This window comes from Brassica napus, chromosome A9, assembly GCF_020379485.1.
Source record: "Brassica napus cultivar Da-Ae chromosome A9, Da-Ae, whole genome shotgun sequence".
In the NCBI taxonomy this organism is placed as follows: domain Eukaryota; kingdom Viridiplantae; phylum Streptophyta; class Magnoliopsida; order Brassicales; family Brassicaceae; genus Brassica; species Brassica napus.
Window position 1 is genome coordinate 19016970 of NC_063442.1, and position 25805 is coordinate 19042774.

The window sequence follows — 25805 nt, forward strand, 5'->3', positions numbered from 1 at the left end:
ACGTGTTATTCAATCCGCAAAACGTTGTTTTCGGTTTAAAACCTCTAGTTCCTCGGATTTTCCTCGGAATATACCGAGGGAATTCCGAGGAAAATAATGGAATTTCTGAGGAAACCCCTATCTTCCTCTAAATTTCCTCGGAATATTCCAAGGAATTTCGAGGAAAAAGACTCTATAATCAAATCCCTAAATCGACAAGGTCTATTCCGAGGAAATTCCGAGGAAAACCTATCTGCCCTCGGAATTTCCTCGGTATTTATATTTAAAAAAAAAAAAAGTCGACGCTAGTCTGTTTCCGAGTCATCATCACCAGATGAATCTGAATCTGGATCTTGGTGAAACTCTCCAATCACTAGTTCATCCTCTACGTGAACGGCGGCTTCCTCTCCGAAGTCGGTTAAATCGACTACAAGGCCAACTCCACCTAAATCTTCTGCTGCACTTAAGTTGCCGGATGTGCTTGGTTGTAGTGGGTCTTCCAGCTCTGAACTTCCCTGAACTCGGCCTCTCGGGTTGAGTCTTGTAACAGTAACCCATGGATCATCTCTGTTCCTTATCCGGGGGTACTTGATATAATAAACCTGATCGGCCTGAGAAGCAAGAATGAAAGGATCATAATATTGCAGCTTCCGTCTCGAATTTACTGATGTAACACCAAATGCATCCGTTCTCACACCTCGATCTGGAGTGTTGTCGTGCCAATCACAATAGAAAATAGTACAGCGCAATCCAACCATGCCCAAATACTTGATTTCCAAAATCTCATGTATGTGTCCGTAGTATACATCATCTCCTGATGCAGAACAAACGCCAGCATCATAAGTCGTACTCGAACGTCTCCTCTTCTGAGTTGTGAATGCATATCCTCGAGTACAAAATCTCGGATATGACTTCACAACAAAGTTAGGTCCAACGACCATCTCGTGTATCCAATCGTCAAATGTTTCACCTCTGGCCAAACCAGCACTCACATAAGTAAACATCCATCCAGCAAATTCTCTCTGCTTTATTTCTTCTAGTTCGTCCTCCGTGGCGTATCTATATTCGAACCGCTTTTCTGCCATGAAAATCCTCTCATATTGAAGAACATCTTCGCAGTTGGTGAGCAAATATGTTTGCAAATGACTGCGCTCCTGCTCAGTAAGTCGACGGTCCTTTGGTTTTCCGCTAAGTCGTCCAACGTCTGTGAAAATGTCTGGAACCGTAACATGATATGTTGCCCGTTCGCCTCTATCATCATGCCGAGCAGGTCTTCTGTTTTTGGTCTGAACTTCTGCTGGAAAGTAGTACTCGGCAAAGTTTGAAGTTTCTTCATTGATCATCTGTGCGACTATAGAACCTTCCACCCTACTTAAAATTTTCACCATCTTCTTCAAATGGAACATATACCGCTCATACAGATACATCCATCTATACTGCACAGGACCACCAAGTTCCAATTCTCTTATCAGGTGAATAACAAGATGCTCCATAACATCAAAAAATGAGGGAGGAAATATCTTCTCAAGGTTACACTAAATCACGGCTATGTTAGTCTTCAAATTTTCAATACCTTCAAGAGTCACTGATCTCGTGCATAAATCGCGGAAGAAACCACTTATCCCTGCAATTGCTTCATGAACATTTCGTGGTAATAGTTCCTTGAAGGCAAACGGAAGGAAGCGCTGCATCATTACATGGCAATCGTGGCTTTTCAAGCCAGTAAACTTTCCTTCCTTTCTGTCGATACAGTTACACAAATTAGATGCGTAACCGTCTGGAAATTCCACATCGTTTGAAATCCAATCAAAGAACACATCCTTTCCCGCTGCATGAAGTCGGTATATGGGAAAATGAGCCCTACCATTCTCATCAACATGAAGTTCTGAACGAACACATATATCGACTAAATCCAGTCTTGACTTCAAATTATCTTTTGTTTTACCTTGAACATTAAGGATCGTGTTCATGAGATTGTCAAAAAAGTTCTTCTCAATATGCATGACATCTAAATTATACCTTAGTAGATGATCCTCCCAGTATGGCAAATCCCAGAAAATACTTTTTTTGTGCCAGTTATGTAGGTCTCCAACACCATCTACCGGAAAACGCTCATGTCCACCGACGTCTGGCATCCTTTCTGCACCAAAATCTCTAAGTTGTGTCTTCAAATCTTTCCCACGAATTTCCGGAGGTGGACTGTCAAACACCCTCTTGTTCTTCGTAAATAAATTCCTAATTCTACGATATGGATGATCTGGTGGTAGGAATCTCCTGTGACAGCCAAACCAACACGTTTTCCTTCCGTGTTTTAGTTGGAAAGCATCAGTGTTATCTTGACAATATGGACATGATAGCATTTCATGCGTTGTCCATCAAGATAACATATCATTTGCTGGAAAATCACTTATTGTCCACATTAGTACTGCCCGCATTTGAAAGTTTTCTTTATACGAAACATCGTATGTTTCAGCACATTGAGCCCATAGTTATTGCAACTCATATATTAGTGGCTGAAGAAACACATCAAGTGATCTCTTAGGATGCTCTGGTCTGGGAACGAGAATCGAGAGAAACAAAAACTCTCGTCGCAAGCACAAGTTTGGGGGTAGGTTGTATGGTGTAAGAATGACTGGCCATAGAGAATACTGTCTTCCACTCTTGCCAAACGGGCTGAAACCATCAGTACATAATCCAAGGTAGACATTTCTTCTCTCATACGCAAAGTCGGGATACTTTGATTGGAAATGCTTCCACGCTTTTGCATCTGAAGGATGTCTGATCTCACCATCCGTTGAGTGCTCTCCATGCCATCTCATTTGTTGCGCTGTGCGTTCAGACAGATACAACCTCTGCAACCTTTCCGTCAAAGGCAAATACCACATCCTTTTATATGGCACTGGAACTCTTCCACTCGTATCTTTATAACGAGGCTTCCCACAAAATTTGCATGAAACCCGCTGTTCATCCGCCCTCCAATAAATCATGCAGTTGTCTCTGCATACATCTATTATCTGATACGATAAACCAAGACCAGCTACGAGTTTCTGAACCTCGTAGTATGAGCCAGGAGCTACATTATCTTCGGGTAGAATACCTTTTACATAATCAGCAATCGCATCCACACAGTCTTCAGCCAAATTATAATCCGTTTTAATGCCCATCCATCTTGTAGCAGATGATAAAGCTGAATGACCATCTCTGCAACCTTCGTACAATGGTTGCTTTCCAGCATCCAACATATCATAAAATCTCCTAGCTTCTGCATTGGGTAAATCTTCCCCTCTAAAATGATCATTTACCATCTGCTCAGTACCTACACCATAATCTACATCCGTTCTAATTGGTTCTTCTAATCTAACCGCTGGCTGAGGTTCGCTAGTACTACCATGTTCATAATCAGTTTTCCCATGATGATACCAAATTTTGTAACTTCGTGTAAACCCACTCAAATATAGATGAGTCCAAACATCCCACTCTTTAATAACCTTTTTATTTTTACAATTAGAGCAAGGACATCTTAACATACATGTTTTTGCTTCCGGTTGTCGGTGAACTAACCCCATGAATTCGGTTATACCTCGTTGGTATTCTTCCGTAAGCAATCTCGTGTTTGGATCCAAATGAGGTCGATCGATCCAAGAACGAAAATAATTTGAAGAAGACATGTTTTTTTATGAATCAAATTCATGTGTAAAGAGAGTGAGAGGGAGGATGAAGATATGGAGTGAATGAAGAGGAAGAGGGGTGCTTGTATTTATAGTTGAAATCCTGCCGACATACCAAGGAAATTCCGACGGAATTCCGATGCCAACGGCTAGTTTGTCGGAATTTCCTCGGAATTTTTAAAATCCCCCAACAGCTCTCTAACGTCTAGAATATTTCTTCGGAATTCATCGGTTTTTTCCGAGGAATACAATTTTCCTCGGTGTTCCATAAGAATATTCCGACGGAATCATGTTTCCTCGGAATTCCGTCGGTATATTCCGAGCAAATTCCGAGGAAACCAAATTTTGTGTTTCCTCGGAATATCCTCGGAAATTCCTCGGGATATTCCGAGGATTTCATTTTCCGTCGGAATGTCCGTCAGAATACCGTTGTTTTCTTGTAGTGGTTATTTTATTTCCGAAGATGAAACCCCTGAAGCATATGTAAGGTCGTCAATTGTTGAAGGTCAGGAGTTAAAAAACCATTTCACAACTCGGTTTACAATGAAGAGTGTGAAGGAACTAGTCACACAATTTGATGTTGATGCCTCCTTCACTTTTTTATTCCTAAAACGGATCAGACTCCATGGAGTCTTCCAGTTGGGTATGCATGTATATAAGATATTTGGTTTGGGAAATATGCTAAGTTGTGGTTCATGACTCTGCTTGTCATCATGTCCTACAACATAAGAGAAATCGCACCTAGGGATATCCACAGAGACTCAGTTCACTCAATAGATTTTGGGATATTAAATTAAGCTAGTGAGTAATTAATATAATGCAGTAAATAACATAAAGTAAGGAGAGTTGTATGCGATGGGATAAAGCGGGAAATCAAACATTTATTAAGAACAATTCTAGAACTTAAAGCACATTAATCAAATGAATCAACTTTCCTTGCAGAGAATCATATATAATATATATCTAATTCCTAGATTCTCAAATCTTTTTGCATATTCAGTAATTTCATAGAAGCATTAAGAACACATTTGATAAGTTCACTAATTCGTAAACAAAATCTCTTTGCATATAGGTATTTAGCTCACCAATGACTAGTTCAAACAATCAATAATGCTTTTGCATATACTAATTATTCTAAGAAATATATTTAAAGCTTTCAATCGACATCTACCATTAAGAACAATCAATACGAAGAATAAAGATAACCCTAATAATTCACTCTAGCAACTCATCAATCCTTTGCAAAATCCGAATCTAACCGGTGAATTTACTCATACATGATCAATGAAACACAAATGGTAATATGAATAAACTTCATAGATAATTCAAATAAAGAGTTAATCCATTGTCTCCTTCGTGAGGACTGTTATTACTGCTTGTTCTTAGAGTTATTAAGAACTTTATCTTAGGATAATTGGAATAAAACGAGAATGTGACTGATTTTTTTATCTGAATCCTGTTGAGCTAGGTTTCTATGAGAGTCGGCCTAATTAACTTAGAGAACATATTAAATTGAATCGTTAATGCCTATCTAGAAAAATTGGTCGTGCAACGACTAATTTGGCCTTCGAGGATCTAGACTTACACAGTTTATCGCGGCGAGAGTTGGATAACTGATAAATGAATTCGAGTTTTGGGACTGAACTTAATAAACCATTAGAAACTATTTATCTTAGTTTCTTATTTCTTGTTTGATATCCCTAGATCTAGCATTTTTCCTATCTGCTACAAACCGATATCTTGTTCTGTTTAATTTACTGCTTTCTATTTTCTTTCTAGCTTTACCAATTGTGTGACCACCCTTCTTGTGGATTCAGTCCCCAAGTATTACAATCGATCTTTTATTTGCACTACAAGAAAACATCGGGATACTGAGGGAAAAAATCGTCGGTATGTCGTCGGAATAACGCTATTCCGAGGACATACCGACGAAAAAAGTCCTCGGAAATAACTCCTCGGAAATTCATAATTCCTCAGAATTCCGTCGGAAAATTCCGACGGAATTCCGAGGATACAAAATTCCGAGGAAACTCCGAGGACACGAAGTTCGTCGGAAGGTTCCTCGGAAAATACCGAGGGAATTCCGATGGTCCAATCCTCGGAAGTTTCGACGAAATATTCCTCAGAAAGGTTATCGGAAAATACCGAGGAACAAATGTTCCTCGGACATTTCCGAGGAACTCTCTTCCCTCGGAATTTTCCGAGGGAGTGGAGTTTCTCGGAAAATTCCGAGGAACTTTTTCCCTCAGAAAATTCCGAGGAACTTAAAGTTCGTCGGAATTTGCCGAGGGGAGAAAGTTCCTCGGAATTTTCCGAGGAACTCCATTCCCTCGGAATTTTGAAAAAATTTATTTTTTTAAAAAATTTATTTTTTTAAAAAATTTATTTTTTAAAAAAATTATTTTATTTTTAAAAATTAAAATTTTTAAAATTTAAAATTAAAATTGAATAAAACATAAAATAAAACATAGTAGATAATATTCAAATTTAAATAAAACATTCAGAGTTTTTGGAAAAAAAAAAAACTACGGGTCTTGAATGTTCGGGAACGTCTCGTTCGGGTACATCCTCTTCATCATGTCCATCATCTGCTCGTTCAGCCTCTTCTGGGTCTCATAGCCCGCCTGTTGAGCTGCCATCTGAGTCTCCAACGCAGATATCCGATCATCCTTGTCCTTCAGCTGAGCCGTAAGAACTTCTGGATCAACATACGCATGTGGTGCAGAAGAAGGAGCAGCCGACCGGGAGCGACGACCCAAACCGACCAAACGTCCCTTTTTCTTTGGAACCGACTGAAATATAAATAACCAAGTTTAGATAATTTAAATTGATGATAAAATAAAAATCAAGAAATAATTAAATTGAACTTTTAAAAAAAAAAAACTTACCGATTCAACGATTTCGTTGATTCGAACCCGAGACAAGTTGGTCGAGGCCGTCGAATCGTCATCATCGGTTTGAAGCTGAGACACTTCGTCATACACCTGAGTTTGGACCAGGTCGACCACGTCCCTCACAAGACCATCATCAATCTGGCCGGTCTTCTTGTTGGTATACGCCCTTTTCATAAGGGCGAGATCATCAACTGGGTGGCCTTCATTTTCTTCCGCCTTGAAAAAAAATAAATTAGACAAACATTAGAAATTTGAAAATGCAAAAAAAAATAAAATTCTGAAACTTAAATAATTGAAGAAAAAGCGGGTGAACTTACCATGCGATCCGCCAGAGTGGCAATAGATTGAGCACCCAAGTTATGCTTGTAGATGCCCTTTCCTTTACGGTCGCTCCTGCGGTTGTTGGAGTTGGTGGAAGAAGATTCTTTCGTCTCTTCTTTATCCCAATGCGCACACAACTCCTTCCAGACCGTGTCGTTCATCGACTTTGGGACCTTTTAATTTAAAAAAAAAAAGTTTCATAATTTTAAAAATAGTTTAATAAATTAAAAATTGTTAATAAATTAAAAACTACCTTGTTTACTTCCCACTTCTTCTTCCACTCGTACATCTGCTTCCCATAGTTGTCCATAACTTTATGGACAAAATGGTGATAGATAGAGAGCGTATCATCGGCATTCCAGTTGAATTCTTGCTGAAATAGTTTAAAAATAGTTTTTAAGCACAAAAATATAATAGTTTAATAATTACAAAAATCGTCGTTTTAATAAATAAAAAATAGTTTAATAATTAAAAAAAAAATTTAATAATTACAAAAATAAGTTTTAATAATATTTAAAATGTCTAATAAATATAGAAATTAGTTTAATAATTACAAAAAAAAGTTTTAATAATATTTAAAATGTCTAATAAATATAGAAAATAGTTTAATAATTACAAAAAATAGTTTTAATAATATAAAAAATATAATTTAAAAATTAGAATACTTACCGCAAACTGCTGAAACCACAGATGCTGCTTCTCGACAGGGAAGTGAGTGAAAGTCGGATGTCCGCTGTCGAGGGCCGAGTACATCATACGGTTGATCCATGCGCTGATCCCGTTCCTGGATCGGTTGAACCTAATAAAAAAATAAATTATTAATAAAAAAATAGTTTAAATAAAAAATAGTTTAAAAAATAAAAGTTTAAATTACCATGTTTGACCATGTCCATGTGGATACTCAGTGAGATAGGGAAGATGGTCACGACCGGGCTGTCGAACCAACTCCGCAACCCTCATCACTCCCAGAGGACCGGGTGCAGCAGCGGGACCAGGAGCGGGTGCAGCAGCGGGAGCGGGAGCAGCAGGAGCGAGTAATGGAGAGGGAGATGTATGGTATGAGCTGTGGGGCGAAACGGAATCCTGAACATGGCTGGAAGAACCCCGAGACTGGCTCCCCATACCACCCCGGCTACGACGCTGGCGAGGCCGGATCTGATCATCATTAGACCTGTAAATTAAAAAAAAAACATATTTAAAAATTAGTTCTAATAATTTTAATTAAAAAAACAGTTTAAATAAAAAATAGTTAAAAAACATAGTTTTTAATCACAAAAATATAAATAGTTTAATAATTAATAAAAAAAGTTTTAATAAATAAAAAATAGTTTAAAAATTTTAAAAATAGTTTAAATAAATCCCAAAAACATAATAATTACGAAAAATAGTTTTAAAAATGTTTAAAATGTTAAATAATTACAAAAATAGTTTTCATAATATTAAAAATGTTTAATAAATATAGAAATTTATATTTTACATATAAAATACAAAACAAATGTTTTTAAATATTATATAAATGATTTTTAATCTTAAAAAAAGTTTTATAGATTTTAAAAATGTTTAATAAATATATAAATGAATTTAAAATGCAAAAAATAGATTTTATATACAAAAAACGTTTTCAATATATATATATAATTTCAAATTCGATTTTTATAATCACAAAATTAATAAAAACTAAAAAAAAAATTCAAATCAAGTGAAATACATAATCAAACTCGATTTTACACAAATCTACCATTCACCCTAACAAAATCTATAAATCTCATTCCAAAATCATCAAATCTACTTAAAAACCATACAAATCTAACCTAAAAGAGTGGGATAGGGTTCTTACATGATTATGGGGGAGGATTAGGGGAGATTCGCCGAAAAAACGCGAGAGAGAACGGTGGAGTCGCCGGAAATCGCGAGAGGAGAGGCTCAGCGGCGCGGAGAGAAAGAGAGAAATGGGGAAGAAGATCGGGCTCGCCCTAATATTATGAGGCGTCCGACGGAAACTATCCGTCGGAATTTCCTCGGAAATATTTTATATTTTCGTCGGAATTTCTTCGGAATTCTTTGATTCAATTTTCCCGAAATATTTGGCGGCTTGGTTTACCCGGTTAAATGAAAATATTCCGACGAACCATGATTCCTCGGAATACCCTCGGTAATCTCCGAGGAATTTCTGAGGAACCAGGGTTTGGGGTTTTAAAACATCGATTATTTTCGCCGTATTTCATTTCTTATACAATTATAATGCATACCATTGAGGATTCTTTGTATAGATGATCATAAACCATGAAATAACACAATTTCAAAAATAATTGTAAGTATTCCCTTTACCATTTATTAAAGTGTATAAGAGTTTCGACGGAATACCGAGGAATATTCCGACGGAATACCGAGGAAGCAAAATTTTGTGTTTCCTCGGAATTGCCTCGGAAATGCCTCGGTATATTCCGAGGAATTCATTTTCCGTCGGAACGTCCGTCAGAATACCGCTGTTTTCTTGTAGTGTTGATAGTGTTCTCTGAATAATTTGAGCATATCAGTTTTTAAACACGTATCTTTTTCTGATTACTTGTTGTTGGTTATCGCTGAAAATCCGATTTAAAAAAAAATAGTTTTTCTCCTTATAAAATTTTATCGTGTAAGTTTTGGCTCTCATATTTCTTGTTCGAGTGATGTAATCCATCTCCAACATATCAGCATCACTGAAAACTGATTCATGGATGGGTACATGATTCTGTTACGCACGAATTGGTTATGTCATCTTACGGTCCGTTGCTATTGCAAAGACATAATTTTCACCCTAGTTGGATGGTCAACTAAATAGTGGAGAATATTAACATGTTACACCAATTTGTAAACCCGGGACACACTGATGACTAACTTCATAAATTTGAACGATAATTAAATCAGGATACTGGATCCTGCATAATTTTGTACATTCAGACAGGTGGAAGACTATTTCTTGTGGTGTCCAAACATACGATCTCTCAAATCCCAACTGTGGAAGACATCATAACCTTCCAAGATGGAAGCGCTTCATCATTTGATGTGTCTCTGATGAAGAAACTATTAAACTTGCACTCTTTGAATGTTCCCAGCCTTAAAAGCTTGGGCACTTTCAAGCTGGCCCAAGCAAGCTTGTGCTCCGCAATTTTATTAACAAAATTTTTGTCCCAATTTTTTTTTTTGCTAAATATCCCAAAATTTTGAAATTATCTCTTTGATCTAGTTGAAATTTTAAAAATTCTAAGAGATTAAGAGTTCAAAATTTAGATGGTAAAATAGCCTTTTCCTTGGTTTGCAGTCTTTGAATGTTCACGGCAAACTCTGTGTATGCTGATCTTTGGAATACATGTTCAAGATAAATCCATCAAATCTAGATTTTAAAGAGAATGTTTCAGATATAAAATTTGTTTTAGTTGGAAACTTTGAAATGATATAGTTGGATCGCGATCAGTCCAATATATAGTAAATCATGCAAAGGTGAAAAGTTTGGCACGTTGTGAGGCTCAAGAGTTACCAATATAATATTTCAGGAGTTCGTAGCCAGATTGATGACTTTGAAAACTGACGTCTTGACGATACCTCTCCCGTTTGGACTGGTTTATGTTCGAAAGAGAAGGATAATATTCTCATGGACCCTAGACAAGACATGAAAAAGTCGTCCACCCTAGCATTTGGAGCTCTAAGCCATTATTTTGGACATGTCTTATATACATACATGATCATAAGGTGGACTGTCATAAGATTCAATTAGTCCTGATTGGATCGCGACAAAAAAAAAATCACTACACTATTCTTCACAAGTTCATCATGACATAGAGGTAAGTTTAGTGGTTTATTGAATTTAAAAATCCACTTTTTGGTATGCTAGATTTATATCTTTTTGTAAACTCTCACTCTCCGGTTTGGGTTGTGTTTACGAATCGTTAGTTTATAGAATTTTTTTTCATAATGATCTCAAATTTCTTCCATATAGCTACTGTAAATTTGATTATCTCAAAATATCAAATCCCGTAGTCATTCAATTCATTCATATATAAACATATCTTGCCCGTTTATGTATATATATATATATATATATGAATGTGTGTATGTATTTATTACTTGCTTGAAGCAATGAATCAAGCTAAAAAAACAGATAGGAAGCTTGAAAGTTAGAGAAACGAAATAAACCAGAAAGAATCGGAGGTCATAGGTAGGCACATGTGCAGAAAAAGCCCTAACCTTGGCCATTGCCTAGTGCATGGCATATTCAAATTCATATATTGACATCAGACGATCCATACATATATATATATATATAGATATATTGTTTACTTTCATACCTCTCTGTATATATTCCTCTTTAGTATTCATATTAATTATATCTAGATGTATACGTAAAGCTGGACCGTATATCCAAGTTGAAGATCCCCATATCCATATGGGTCTTTGTTTCTCTAACAAACCCTTGCTTACGGAGCAATCAAACGGGATTAATGACACTAATAGTTTAGTGTTTACATGTTTATCGGGATCGTTCATTAATGATAATAAGTCAACATGGCGTAGAGACACATGTAGCAGTCGATTTTACGCAAGTGTACCACACGCTGCAATACAAGGTGCGTTAGAGGCATTATATTAAATTGTCATATTAATCTCCGGCGAGTCTTGCTTTCTACGATAGCTTTTTGAGCATCTCCGGCGGCGTGGTACCCGGCCGTCAACTTCACCATCATCATCGCCATGATCAACATGCATGACCATATACATTTCATATTATCATTTAATTAACTCCGTTGACAACTACGTGTGACTGTTTGCGTATATATATAATCAAGAATTTGTAGCTGCTTAGAAAGAAAGGCAGTGCTTAAATGTTTTAAGAGATTGATTGGTTGATTGATCAAGAAAACGTAATCAAAATGGGTTCTTCGTCCAACGGAGGCGTGCCACCTGGGTTTCGGTTTCATCCGACAGACGAAGAGCTTCTACATTACTACCTAAAGAAGAAAATCTCTTACCAGAAGTTTGAGATGGAAGTTATCAGAGAGGTTGACTTAAACAAGCTTGAGCCTTGGGATTTACAAGGTACTATTTACTCCTTTAGTCCATCTTTCAAGAACATTCATACAGTTTATTGCTTGTTATGTATAAACACATCCATTTCGTTTTTTTTACTAATTGTTAGTTGATTTTTTTCTGAGATTAAGGCTCATAATTCTTGATTACTCATCCATTTCTTGATTACTAGTTATATACATGACCACTATTTATAAACCAATTCTCTAAATTTGTATGCTTTTTTTTTTACATAGAGAGATGCAAGATAGGCTCAACGCCGCAGAACGAATGGTATTTCTTTAGCCACAAGGATAGGAAATATCCGACGGGATCAAGGACAAACCGTGCTACTCACGCAGGGTTCTGGAAAGCGACAGGACGTGACAAGTGCATAAGGAACTCTTACAAGAAGATAGGAATGAGGAAGACTCTCGTGTTCTACAAAGGAAGAGCTCCTCATGGCCAAAAGACTGATTGGATCATGCATGAGTACCGTCTTGAAGATGCTGATGATCCTCAAGGCAACTTAAGTGTATGTCTTTTATTTGAGAAATCTTTGCAAATTTTTTAGACTATTACTTTGGCAAATATCAGCAGGACGGTAATTTGTTTTTTTTTTCTTTTCTTCGGAATCTATAAATATACTGTAGTATATAAGAGCACCTCTAATAAGGGTTCTAGTTTAAAGATTCTAAAAATACATATATGTGTGTATATTATATATGTATATGTAATTGTGAGGTTCTAAATTTTACGGGAAATCCAACTCCATATATCTTTGTGAGATATGTTGGGTTGAGTTTTCCTTTAGAAATCTAGAATTACATACACATATATAATATATATATATGTATATGTGTTTTTAGAACTTTTAAGCTAAAACTCTCAATTGGGGGTGTTCTAATATCTGATCTTAAAACTATTTTCAATACGATTGAAAATTAAGGTTTTTGATTATTATAAAATTCTTTGTGCAACATTTTGATATAGAATATTGCAGTCTTAAAATAGTTTGAGACGGCTCTGTGTGTCATGATGTGTTAAATTTAATCATCTGGTTAGGAAATTGCTCTATTATATTTAATCCGTTTGCTACATATATTATTTGATCTTGTAGGAAGATGGCTGGGTGGTTTGTAGGGTATTCATGAAGAAGAATTTGTTCAAGGTAGTGAATGACGGTGGTTCAAGCATTAACTCTGCCGACCAATACAACAATGATGCGTCAAACAACAACAACAACAACACACTCCAAGCTCGTAGCTTTATGCACGGAGACAGTCCTTACCAACTAGTACGTAACCACGGAGCCACGACATTCGAACTCAACAAGCCTGACCTTTCTCTTCATCAGTACCCACCTATCTTCCACAAGCCACCTTCTCTTGGAGTTGACTACTCTTCAGGATTTCCAAGGGATTGTGAGAGTGCGGCTAGTGAAGGGTTACAATATCAGCAAGCATGTGAGCCGGGTTTAGAGGTTGGCACGAGCGAGACAGTGGCTAATCATAACCATCAACAAGGTTTAGGTGAATGGTCAATGATGGATAGGCTTGTGACATGTCATTTGGGAAATGAAGATTCCTCTAGAGGGATTAGGTTTGAGGATGGTAACAACAATTCGTCGGCTGTTGTTCAGCCAGTTCCTACGTCGAACCAGCTTTCGTTGCGCAGTGAGATGGATTTCTGGGGTTATTCTAAATAGACGATTATATATCTTATGGGTTATGACTATGCATGTTCCAGATTACATTTCTTTTTTTTCATTTTTATGGGTGGAAGCAAATTGCTTAACAAAACCCAAGTATATCCACTGTTCGAATGAATACCGAAGGGATTGATTATCTTATTGTACTCATCATGATCTATGTACTGTTGTTTTCCTTTGTGTTGCAATGCTTCTCATACACCACAAAAACTTGGTTCTATTTTTTTCTCCAAAAACAATGTGCAATTGTGTATCATGCAGACTTTAAACATGAGTAATGATATCGCTATGAGTCTATGACACTTACAAACAACTAGAGTACATAATATAAATTATTTTCGTAACAGAAAATGGTGACAGTTTAGGATAGAATTTATCTGTAATAATATAATCACTGAAAATCAAAATAAAACCAAATGATGAAATATGTATATGACTAAACGCAAACGCACCATCAGATGGTTATCCTTAGAAGCAATAATTAAGTAACATTGGAATATATCAAGAAGATGCAGATGGAAGTTTTTTTTCACAATGTCAACAGAAACTCTCATCAAACAAAGTGTACAAAGCATCTTCGAAGCTCCTTAAAATGAGAAATGTCTTAGAGAGTGGGAGCTCTCTCAGCAGTACCAGCGATGACGGTAAGCAAATTGTTTCCGAAAGGATCACTTAGATGCTTTGAAAGGTTCTCAACAGGACCTTCTCCGGTAACATAAGCTTGGATGAAGAAAGCAAACATGGAAAACATGGCCAATCTCCCGTTCTTGATCTCTTTAACCTTGAGAAGAGCTCCTTGTTCAGGGTCTTTAGCAAGTCCCAAAGGGTCGAATGGGCCTCCTGGGTGAAGCTTGTCTTCGAAGTCCTGCCCAAGTTTTTTGCATTTCAAAATTTCAGTCTTTTCACACATGCGGAACGGCAAAATATGTAATAGCAAAAATCTAAAGAAATGTACCAAGCCGTTGGTGATTCGGTAGTACTCAGCTCCACCAAGGAGAACAACCTCAGCAACTACAGCGAGAACAAGGTTGATTGGGATGTTCTTGCCAAAGTAGCTCAATGTGTTTCCATCAAGAAGAAGAGCACCAGTCTGCATCGAGATATTCCAATAGGATCCCATCACATATTCTTCCTTGGCTAGATATATAGAATGTAAGTAAACTGAAGTAGCCAAAACAAACCTTAAACCAGACGGCTTCAGGGCCACAGTTAGCGCCATATTTGTTTAAGGCTTCAGGGATGATGCAACCAGCTGCTCCCAACATAGCCCATCTCGCGTGAATCAGTTCAAAGGCTTGGTATCTGAACAACCACATTCATTACAAAACCAGTCTCAATGTCATTGTTCATATTTTGAAAGTTAGAGACCAAAAAACAGGGATGTTCAAAAAAAATAAATAAATAAATAAACAGGATTAGAGAAGAGAATCTGCTTACTTAGCGAAGTTCTCAGGCTTCTTGCCAAGTCCGAATGGGTCATAGCCATAGCTACAATTCAGACCAATAAAGCCTTAAACACTAAACACAAAGTAAGCTATACATATAGAGACATGAAGAAGAAGTGTCTTACTCTCCAGCAACTTCACCGTTCAAGTACTCTGGGATTTCTGATCTGTCCAAAAGACCATCCGGCAAGAAGATTCTCCTGTCAGGACCTGTGCAAATACAATTCACAATCACAAGAGATTGATGTATTGATGGAATAAGAATAGGAAAAAAAAAACAATGTGTTTTGAAAGAGAAGTAGAAGACACATACCATACCACTTGGCGAGCTCGTCGTTGGCAGCAGAGACGGTCTTGGCCTTGGGAGGAGGAGCTGGCTTCTTCTTGGAGAACAGAGCAACTGTCTTGAACGTGGCGGGAATTGACGCCAATGGAGCAGACGGTCTTGACACTGCCCTGAAGTTAAGGGGCGTACCAAGCATTTCCGACACACCCAAAGACGCCATCTTTTTAGCCCAAGCTTTTTTTTTTTACTCTGCTTCGAGACCAAGAAAGGTTAAGTGAAAGGGAAGGAAGAGACGAACCTGCAGCTATAAGGTGGATAGTAGGATTGGTTCATGCTTTTGATTGGTTCAGATTGAAAATGTGAAATATGATTCTGTTCTCTGATTGGCTATGGTTGCTGATGTGGCAGGTTTTCGTTGGATAATCTATTTATCCATATCTTTCTCTTTTGTGTGGCTAAGCTTCACCTACACTGCAAACCGTATACAGAGAATCTCAAACACACTTGAAATCCTTACTGTTAATGTCGTCCACATATCTCTAACAGCGTCTTCAGTAAATTCTACAGGCCACCTGGTAGGGCATGCTAAATTGTAAGATAATAACGCCAAGTTGCATTAGACCGCAGAAAAATCCCAAACGCAACGGTAAAATTTTCTCACAGCAATCGCTGCCTTTACAAATTGATTTATGAAATAGCATTTGGAGAGTTAAGCTAAGCCCTAAGCAACTCATAGCACTTTGTAGAATTACGCGAATCCATCTTCTATTCCACAACTACATTGTACAACTACCAGAGGGATTCACACGTTCCTATCTAAGAACAATGTAACCACTGATTTTTACTTGAACGGAGGTAGTCCCAAGCTGCAGCAAAATACGTTTGCTAAGCTAAATGATGCTAAGTTCCTCACAATCTTCTCGATTTATTTTGTGGTGGCTTTGACATTTTTTTGGTGTGGAAGAGGAGTTCATCAATAAGAGAATCAACTTCATATCTGTCAATAGACATACGAAAATCTTGTATCAGTTCAAACTGTAGTTGATATTTTATAGAACAAGAGGATAACTATATTATAGTACTGGTTTTCTTATGGATAATCGTATGCAATACAATTAAACAAAAGTCCTAAAAAGCCAGCTAACGATTTGAAGTTGTTTCATGATTACTTGTTCTAAACTCCAAAACTGCAAACAACTTAACCAAACAGCTAAAGATTCAGTCATCTTTTATTGGTCAAACTCCCTTAAATTGAAACATTTATTTTTTAATTTAATATTATCCGAACAAACTCCCATATCTCTTCTCAACTTTTTTTTAACAATTCAAGTTTGATTTGTTTTGTCATGATGTCCGACAGCTGCTTCCTAGTAGGACGGTACAACATTGCAATGATACCTTTTTTTACAAGCTTGCAAAGATTGTGAAACTTTACTTGAATGTGGTTACTTCATCCATAGAACACCAGATTGTTAGACAACTTGATGTTGAGAACTATTCTCACAGTGGAGAACTGTGCCATCGCCTTGTTCAATCCAAACTCTTATAGTACACTTTTTCACCATACTGCCTGACATGCTCCACTAGTCGCAACTACGTACTCAGCCTACGTTGCTGAGAGTCTGACAATAGGTGATTTCTTTGAGCTCCAAGACATTGAACCTTCACGGCCATAAAATTATAATCTCATGTGCGTCTCGATTGTCTTCATCATTTGCGTAGTATCCACATACCCTACCAATTTTTCTTCTCCACTTCGTTTATGCTGAATTTCAAAACTTGACTATGCCTTGAACATATCTTAAAATCCTTTTCAACGTTAGCATATTTAACTCGACTGGATTCTCCATGTAACTACTTACCACATTCACTGAGTAGGTTAAGTCAGGCCTTGTTGATGTCATAAAATTACCCCGACTATCTTCTTGTCTTAGTTAAATCTACTAAGTGTTTGGCTCTTTTTTTCATCGAATTCTTGACTGAGTCACAGTCCTTCATCCCTAATTTCTCCAATGTTTTAAGAGAATATTATTTTTTAAATAATGAAGATCTCATCTTTATCTTGCATCACTTACTCCCAAGAAGCATTTCTTTATCTCCAAGTCATTCATTGCAAATTCGTTTTTCCATAGACCTTTTAAACCCTTTAAGCAGTAGTTCTAAGTTACTCGTGTAAATTTGATCATCTACATACACGCTAAATATCAATGAGCTCTCCCCTTTTATTTTTCAAATAGTGTATGCTTGGAGTATCATTTTTCATCCTTTTCTCATGAAATTATAACATTTAAGCCTACTTGAACATGTTCTTGGTGCTTGTATAAATAAGACCATACAATGCCTTTTTCAGCATTTTTTGACTTACTTCATTTGACTCAAAACCCTTTAGTTTCTCAACATACACATCTTCCTTGTATTCTCTCAAATAAGAGGTTCGGTCGTAGTACTTAAGTATTGAATCCACAAGGAGATAAATCACACAATAGATCCTAATCAGTTTATGATTAAGCTAGGCAAACAATTAAATAGTAAATTGCAGGGGTGAACAAGGCACTACAGGAAATGTGGGTATTAATAGCATCGTAGCATAGCGTTTTTGGCATTTCTGCCATTGTATACCACCACTGGCCTTTACAATAGCGTTTATAAAATTTAAAAGCTCTGTTTGTAATCGCAGGAAAACAGAATAATTCAGCCGCGTTAATTTGGTAAGTGGAGGCACCGTACCATTACAAATCAAAAAATAAATGCTATCGTATATGAAAAAATATATTAAAAAGTACTTAAGTTAAAATCAAAACCCTTTTGTCTTCACTCTCTTCACATTCCACTAGAATCGAAACCCTTTGTTCTTCATAGTTCCGAAGAAAATCCCGAGAGTTCTCTCGAATCGAAGCTTCAATTGTTATGAGTCTCGATTTGATTCTGAGTTTAGATTATAAAGTTTCCTCCATGATTTTGATTGGTATCTCTTCGATTTGATTCTATGTTTGTGTGAACATGCATGTCGATTGGTATCTCTTTGATTCAAATCTCTTTTGATTTTAGGTTTCGATTTTGATTGTGGGTTTCGATTTTGATTCATGTGAAAGTTTGTGATTTTGCCGATTTTGATTTGGGGTTTCTATTCTTAGTTTTTTTTAACACATGCATGTCCAAGTTTGTGATGTTAGGTTTAGATTTTGATTTTGATTTTGATTTTGGGTTTTGATTTTACTTTGATCGAATTTGTTCTTTGTTTATTAGTTTCAGAAATGGCAAAGACAAGAGGAGGAGGACAAGTTGGTTCTCGTCGGAGTAGGCGTAATCAAGGCTTGAAGGTAGTAGATCCAACTCCACAAGTTGGTTCTGCAACAACACTAAAAGTGAAGAAAAGAACAACAAAGAAAAAGACTTCCCCAAAAAAGAATGTAGTTCTAACGCCAACGAGAAGAAGTAGTAGAATCAAGAAAAAGGCTGCTCAAGATGATGAGGTAGAAGATGTAACACCTGCTCAAGATGACGAGGTAGAAGATGAAGATGATGAGGTAGAAGACGTAACACCTACTCAAGATGATAAGGTAGAAGATGAAGATGATGAGCTAGAAGACGTAACACCTGCTCAAGATGATGAGGTAGAAGATGAGGCTGATCAGGCTGAGAAGGCAATGTCTGAAGATGATAAAGAAGATGCTGGGATAGAAGGAGAGGATGAAGAAGATGAAGTACTCAATGAGAAAGATAATGAAGAAGAAGCAGCCAATATGGAAGATGATGGAGTTCTCAATGAGAAAGGAAACGAAGAAGAAGCTCTCGATATGCAAGAAGATGGAGTTAGCAATGAGAAAGGGAACGAAGAAAAAGCTCTCAATATGGGAGAAGATGGAGTTAGCAATGCTCAAGATGATAAGATTCCTAGTACTGAAGGAGTTGAGCTAGCAGGGGATGAAGTGAAAGAAAAAAAAATAAAAGAGGACCAACAAAGAAGCGTATAGTGGCTGAAAATCCCAATGAAAAGATTATGGTCACATTCAATGACTTTGGTGATCATATTGGACCTGGTCAGTAACACTATCGTCTTTTCTTGGTCCTCTTGTGAGGGAACATGTTCCGGTTACACTTGCTGATTGGAGAAATCTTGATGCAGCGACTAAAGCAACAATGTGGGAAGAAATTCAGGTTTGTATATATATATATTTATATGTTTTGTCGAACATTAAATTGAAATATGTTTGACCTTTGCTTATTGTGATGCAAGGGAGTTTAACTTGCAAGAGGAGTGGCAGAAAGCTGTTATTTTCAAGCAGCTGAGAAATTTGTGGAGGGCTGGGAAGTCGAGGCTAGTGTCACAAGTACGTGCTGCGAAGACTGCAGCTGAGAGAATAGATTTAAAACCGAGCAACACCCATCCATTCAAGTGTGGAACTCTTGGGTTAAGAGCAAAACTACCAAAACTTTCACGGTGAGTTATCTACGACTAAGTAACTTTCATCCTTAAAGGTCATGTCTTATAGATTTAATCACTGTCATATTTATATTGTAGGAAGTGAGTAACAAGTACAGAGAGATGAGAAGAAATCAGATTCCTCATACCACCAGCCGCAAAGGAATGCTACGTTTGGCTGAAGATATGGTAAAAGAGTAGTCAAACATCTATATATTGTACAGCTTGTTAAATTAAAATGGTACTGAGATATGTCTATTTTAATATAGAAAAAAAGAGTAAAGACCCAAGTAAGGTGAGTAGGAGTAAGGTATGTATTACAGGACACACTCATGCTGATGGTAAGCCTGTGAAGCCCCAGTTTGCTGAGACTATTGTAAGAATTATGGAAGTTGTATATTGTGCATAATTAATAGATTGTGTCAATGAATTATTTTGTGTTTAAATGAATGTATCTAGAACAAATACAGTCACTTGATAGTCAGATGGACTCAACATCAGCTGCTGATAACATAAGGGAAGATGCTGTGAGCAAGGTTTTGGGAAAAGACAAACCTGAACGAGTAAGGAGGTTTAGTAGAGGGATTACGGCTACTAAGCTAGCATTTCTGCAATTTAGATATGCAAAGATTGCAGAAATGAAAAGTGAGATTGAAGAGTTAAAGGGCATAGTGCGAGACTTAGCTGGGAAGAAGATAATCCTTTTCATTACATTTGGTCAATTAGTTATAAGACATTTATGATTTCCTTTGCCTTCTCTCAGAAAAGTAATGGTGATGCTGAAACATCTGAGAGTAGTGGTGGATTCAAAGCAGAAGTCAGAGTACAAATACTGGATTGGATTGAATCAGAAGATGTTGTTGTTGGTGAAGGAGAATTCTGCTCTGCTGAACCGAAGTACAAAATTGGTCGTATACCAATTGGTCCTAATGCAGTGGCTCTCGTTGTTAAGTATGCACTAAGCTCAGTAGCTTCGCTCTGGAGGCCTACGACAGATGTGTTAACTCTTGATGAAGCTGTGGGATACAAAATATATTGGCCAATGGATAAAGTTATTTTGGATAGGGATCCAAACTTTTCTGAAGATATATCCATGGTAAAAATTCAAATCTTATTTTCTTCTTACAACAATTGTGTTCTCTCTAATCATTACCTTCTTACATTTTAGCAAACAAAAGAAGGTGAATCTCGAAGATGTAAGATATATGATTGGACCAAGGACGAGGATGAGGTTATTTATGAAGGTCTCGTGTGCTCATCTAAATCCAAAGAGATGGTTAACAATATACGGTATATTATATACCTCTAGGTCCCAATGCTGTTAGTATCGAAGTTGTGAAGGTGTTCAATGATCAGGAATATTTGTGGAGGACAACCGCTGATATGTTCTTGATTGGTGATGCACTTAGTGAGAAAATAGCATGGTCAGTCCTAAAGGTTGAAATCATGCCTACAACCGCTACATAAGCAACACCTCCTAAAACTACAGGCAAGAAAATAGCATCACCTTCAAAACCAGCCAAGAAAAAAGCAGTGGTATGTTATTGACATGAAGTTATTTTATTTGTTTGTCTGATGATTGATGTTGAGTCTTTAATTGATGTTGGAACTTGCTTCTGTCATCTTGTTTGAGTTGTAGAGTCCAGGCAGCATTAGTTCGACCAGAAGTCCAAAGCATAAGTGTATTCTCTTGGATTGCAACAACTTTGGACGTAAGGTAGCTGATGAGTTGTGCCACTTTATACCTCTAGGTCCAAATGCAAGCAAGGTGTGGATTGATGTGGCTAAGATCGGTAATGCAAATGTCGGGAGGCCAACCGCTGAGATTGAATACATGTCTGATGCAATATGCTCGGTTGTGGCATGGCCAAATGACAAAATTAATTTCATCTAAAACTTGTCATCTGAAACAGTTTTCAAGTTGTTATGTCGGTTATGTATTTCTAGTGTGTGATATAATGTTTAAGTACTTATATGCTCGGTTAAATCATGTGTAATATTATGTTATGGTTAACAAACAAAAACAAATATTATGTGTAATATTATGATCCTTTACCCTAAAGTGCATAATTTTACATTGAACCATAAGCTTTAAAAATTAAAACCATAAACGATAAGACCAAAAATTAAAACCCTATACCCTAAAGTGAAAACCCTAAACACTAAAGTACAAATGTATACCCTATATCCTAATTTTCTTGATTTCTCAATTTTGGTCACTATAAAAATGATATTGTAATCTTAATTTCATAAAAATTATTAGTTATAAATTTTATAAACACTCATTTGTTCAAACCCTATACCCTAAAGCTATTGTACATACAAATGAGTAGCAGTGTTTATGAACATATGAGTTAGATTGTTCAATTTTATAAAAGCTCATATAAAAATTTTAAATTTATAAGAAATAATTTTTAAAAAATTGGAATACTAATATTTTATTTTTTAATATTTAATTTATACTTTTATGCTTAATATCCTATTTTATATGTTAATTTTCAGATTTCAAACGAAATTAATACCCTGAGCCAATAAGGAGTAACCTCCAAGATTGCAGACGTGGCGATTTAAAACAAAATTAATAACCTTGATTCGTCTTGGTAACTTTGATCTGAGCCGTTCTTTTCTGAGCCAATGAGGAGCAACCACTAAGATTGCGCTCTGATTAATCATACACCATTCGTTTTATCTCCATAACTTTGATCACAACCGTTCATTTTTCCTGTCTCTGTTTGCATTGGAAAATTTCAGAACACAACATCTCGTGTTATGTCTCACGAGCTTTGATTTGAACAAACCCTAAAGAAAGCAAATGAATCTCTCGAGCTAAAATCGCACCGGCCGTTCCTGTATTCGTCGATTGAAAGAAAGCAAATGGATAAGACGTGGATTTGGCTTCCAAGGTATAACCTAAAATCTCTCGAGCTCACTTGTACTCGCCGATTGAAAGAAAGCTAACTTCTTTTGTCTGATTCTTGTAGGAATAGTCACGAGTACTCAGAAGGAGCAACTAATTTCGTGAATTCGTCAGCAAGAAGATTGGGAGGTCTGTCTGAAATGCTATGCCCTTGTAGAAACTGCTGCAATCTGAGCCATCCCTCACTGGATAAAATTGTGGAGCATTTGGTGATTAGGGGTATGGATAAGAAGTATAAGAGTTTTTGTTGGAGTATTCATGGTGAAAAAAGCTTCTGCAGAAGACAATGTTCTTCAATATGAAACGGAGGCATTTGATTTGTTTAAGACAGCATTCTCCATGGATGAAGGTGGTCAAAACCAGACAACTGACAATGGGGTAGTGACAAATGAAGATGATGAAGCACCAGAGGAAACTGAGTTTAGAAAAAAGCTAAGAGACGCTCAAACGCCATTGTACTCGGATTGTATCAAACACACGAAGGTTTCAGCTATCATGGGACTTTACAGATTCAAAGTTAAAAGTGGTGTGTCGGAGAACTACTTTGATCAGCTATTGGTTTTACTTGAGGATTTGCTACCTGAAGACAATGTCATTCCCAAGAGTTTAGCTGCAATCAAGAAATTTCTGAAGATCTTTGGGTTCGGCTACGACAATATTCACGCTTGCAAGAATGATTGCATACTGTATAGGAAGGAGTATGCGAACCTAGAAAGCTGTCCAAGATGCAAAGTTTCTAGATAGGAAATGGATAAGCACAGTAATGAGATAAAGGTCGGGATTCCGGCAAAGGTCCTTAGATATTTTCCAATCAAGGACATATTTAGGAGGATATTCACATCAAAAAGGATGGCTGAAGATCTGCGTTGGCACTATACCAATGCCGCTGAAGATGGTACAATGCGACACCCCGTTGATTCTATCTCTTGGGCACACGTGAATGATAAATGGCCAGACTTTGCTGTTGATCCAAGGAATCTTCGACTTGGGATTTCTACAGATGGGATGAACCCTTTCTCCATGCAAAACCCCAATCACAGCACATGGCCAGTGTTGTTAGTGAACTATAACACGTCTCCAATCATATGTATGAAGGCTGAGAATATAATGTTGACATTTTTGATCCCTGGTCCAACAGCTCCTGGTAATAACATAGATGTTTACCGAGCACCACTGATAGACGATCTAAAAGATTTGTGGGGGCTGAGGGTATTGAAGTGTACGACTCATTTGCGAAGGAGAATTTCAAACTCAGAGCCTTGCTGCTTTGGAGTATCAGTGACTATCCAGCCTTAGGAACACTGTCTAGATGTAAAGTAAAGGGGAAACAAGCCTGCAATATATGTGGAAAGGATACACCTGCAAGGTGGCTTAAGTTTAGCCGCAAGTTTGTCTACATGGGAAACAGAAAGAGACTACCGCCTGGCCATCATTACAGATATAAAAAAACTTGGTTTGACAACACTGTGGAGGAAGGGAATGCAAATAGGATACAAACTGGCGCTGAGATATATGAGACACTACAAGCTTTTAGGAATGATTTTGGTAGACCTCTTGAGAAGGAAAAAAAGGAAAATACCAGAGTTAGAAGATGATGAGAGGGTTCAAGAAGAAGAGTGTGAAAAATCAAATGAACTATGGCGGTGGAAAAAGAGATGAATATTCCTTGAACTACCTTACTGGAAGGTAAAGTATAGTAATTAACTAACCTATATTATGTGATTGTTGTATATGAATATGCCTAACAATTTCTTGTTTAATGTGTTAGGAGTTGCCTGTTCGTCACAATATTGATGTTATGCACGTAGAAAAGAATGTGTCAGATGCTATATTGTCTCTCTTGATGCAAAGTGCGAAGTCAAAAGATGGGTTGAAATCAAGAAAAGAATTAGAAGATATTGGAATCAAAAAGCACTTGCACATAGAGGTGAGGGGAAAAAAAACATACTTACCTCCTGCTGCCTACTGGTTATCGAAGAAAGAGAAGACCATTTTCTGCCAAAGGTTAGCTAAGTTTAGAGGTCTTGATGGTAATTGTGGCAATATTGCGAATAGTGTTTCAGTTAACCCTCCAAATATTGGTAGTTTAAAGTCGCATGATCATCATGTCCTAGTACAGAACTTGTTACCATCTGCATTAAGAGGGTTGTTACATAGGGGTCCTAGGATAGCCATAAGTAGATTATGTAGTTACTTCAACAGGTTGTGTCAGCGCATCATTGACCCGGAGAAACTTATATCCATGGAGACAGAGTTTGTGGAAACAATGTGTCAACTGGAGCGCTTCTTCCCTCCAGCCCTTTTGGATATCTTGTTCCACCTTCCAATACATCTATCAAAAGAGGCACGCTTGGGAGGACCATTACACTTCCGCTGGATGTATCCCTTCGAAAGGTTTGATGTACTCATTTGCTTCAATATATGTATTTCCCGCAATGATGTTTGACTAATTCATATTTCCTGACTAAGTTATAGGTACATGAAAACACTAAAGGTTTTTGTTAAGAATTATGCAAGGCCAGAAGCATGTATGGCTGCGGCGTATTTAGCTGGAGAATGCGTTGCATTTTGTTTAGAGTTCCTTAAGGATTCAGTACCAGTTCAAGAAGCAGTTAATCGTAATGAAGATGTTGAGGTTGACATAATGGTGGTTGAAAGCTGACCTCTGTAGAAGGGTATAGAGGTTGCCCTTTCAGATGAAGATAGAGACATTGCACATCGCTATGTGCTAATGAACATGGCATCTTTGGATCCCTTTCTTGAGTAAGTTATTCTCTATGTTTCATCTACTATTTTTACTTATAATTTCATTTTCATATATTGTTGTTTAATTTAAAATCAGGATGCATTTGGAAGAGTTACAAGCTAAGGATGTTCAATTTGCTAGAAATAAAACTTTGTTATGGAAAAACCATACTGAGCACTTTGCAGAATGGCTTAAAAATAAGGTTTCCAACTCCATCTTTTTTTTCTTGATTATTATTGTAAATACTAGTTAACTTGTATTTTGTTGACTGGTTAGCTTGTATCTTGATGATTGGTTAGCTTGTGGATTGAAGAAAATGTCCAGATTTTAGTATTTTGATGACTGGCTAGCTTGTGTCTTGATGACTGATTA

General features: G+C 37.0%; 3 protein-coding genes across 3 annotated transcripts; 2 read left to right on the plus strand and 1 right to left on the minus strand.

Annotated features, from left to right (window-relative positions):
* Window positions 1-11212: 11212 nt before the first annotated feature.
* Window positions 11213-14041, plus strand: LOC106394177 (protein BEARSKIN2-like). Its single transcript, XM_022691050.2, has 3 exons — window positions 11213-11935; window positions 12163-12440; window positions 13026-14041. Exons 1-3 carry the CDS (start codon window positions 11770-11772, stop codon window positions 13611-13613), a joined length of 1032 nt encoding a protein of 343 aa, XP_022546771.2. The 5' UTR covers window positions 11213-11769; the 3' UTR covers window positions 13614-14041.
* A 12-nt stretch (window positions 14042-14053) lies between these two features.
* Window positions 14054-15680, minus strand: LOC106391791 (chlorophyll a-b binding protein CP26, chloroplastic). Its single transcript, XM_013832497.3, has 6 exons — window positions 15375-15680; window positions 15187-15271; window positions 15054-15104; window positions 14798-14918; window positions 14572-14706; window positions 14054-14481 (listed from the first exon to the last, which is right to left on the minus strand). Exons 1-6 carry the CDS (start codon window positions 15565-15567, stop codon window positions 14221-14223), a joined length of 846 nt encoding a protein of 281 aa, XP_013687951.1. The 5' UTR covers window positions 15568-15680; the 3' UTR covers window positions 14054-14220.
* A 7754-nt stretch (window positions 15681-23434) lies between these two features.
* On the plus strand, window positions 23435-25349 carry LOC125578114. Its single transcript, XM_048740408.1, has 4 exons — window positions 23435-23831; window positions 23906-24270; window positions 24456-25081; window positions 25163-25349. The coding sequence occupies exons 1-4, from the start codon at window positions 23435-23437 to the stop codon at window positions 25347-25349; spliced, it is 1575 nt and encodes a 524-aa protein (XP_048596365.1).
* The last annotated feature ends 456 nt before the right edge of the window (window positions 25350-25805 follow it).

Coding starts and splice junctions, on each gene's coding strand:
- LOC106394177 (XM_022691050.2), top strand. CDS start 11,770: ATGGGTTCTTCGTCCAACGGAGGCGTGCCACCTGGGTTTCGGTTTCAT. Junction 11,936..12,162: donor TGAGCCTTGGGATTTACAAG/GTACTATTTACT, acceptor TTTTTTACATAG/AGAGATGCAAGATAGGCTCA. Junction 12,441..13,025: donor ATCCTCAAGGCAACTTAAGT/GTATGTCTTTTA, acceptor TTGATCTTGTAG/GAAGATGGCTGGGTGGTTTG.
- LOC125578114 (XM_048740408.1), top strand. CDS start 23,435: ATGGATAAGCACAGTAATGAGATAAAGGTCGGGATTCCGGCAAAGGTC. Junction 23,832..23,905: donor CCCTGGTCCAACAGCTCCTG/GTAATAACATAG, acceptor AGGGTATTGAAG/TGTACGACTCATTTGCGAAG. Junction 24,271..24,455: donor AAAAAAAGGAAAATACCAGA/GTTAGAAGATGA, acceptor TTAATGTGTTAG/GAGTTGCCTGTTCGTCACAA.
- LOC106391791 (XM_013832497.3), bottom strand. CDS start 15,567: ATGGCGTCTTTGGGTGTGTCGGAAATGCTTGGTACGCCCCTTAACTTC. Junction 15,105..15,186: donor AACGGTGAAGTTGCTGGAGA/GTAAGACACTTC, acceptor TCTGAATTGTAG/CTATGGCTATGACCCATTCG. Junction 14,707..14,797: donor CTGAAGCCGTCTGGTTTAAG/GTTTGTTTTGGC, acceptor ATCTCGATGCAG/ACTGGTGCTCTTCTTCTTGA.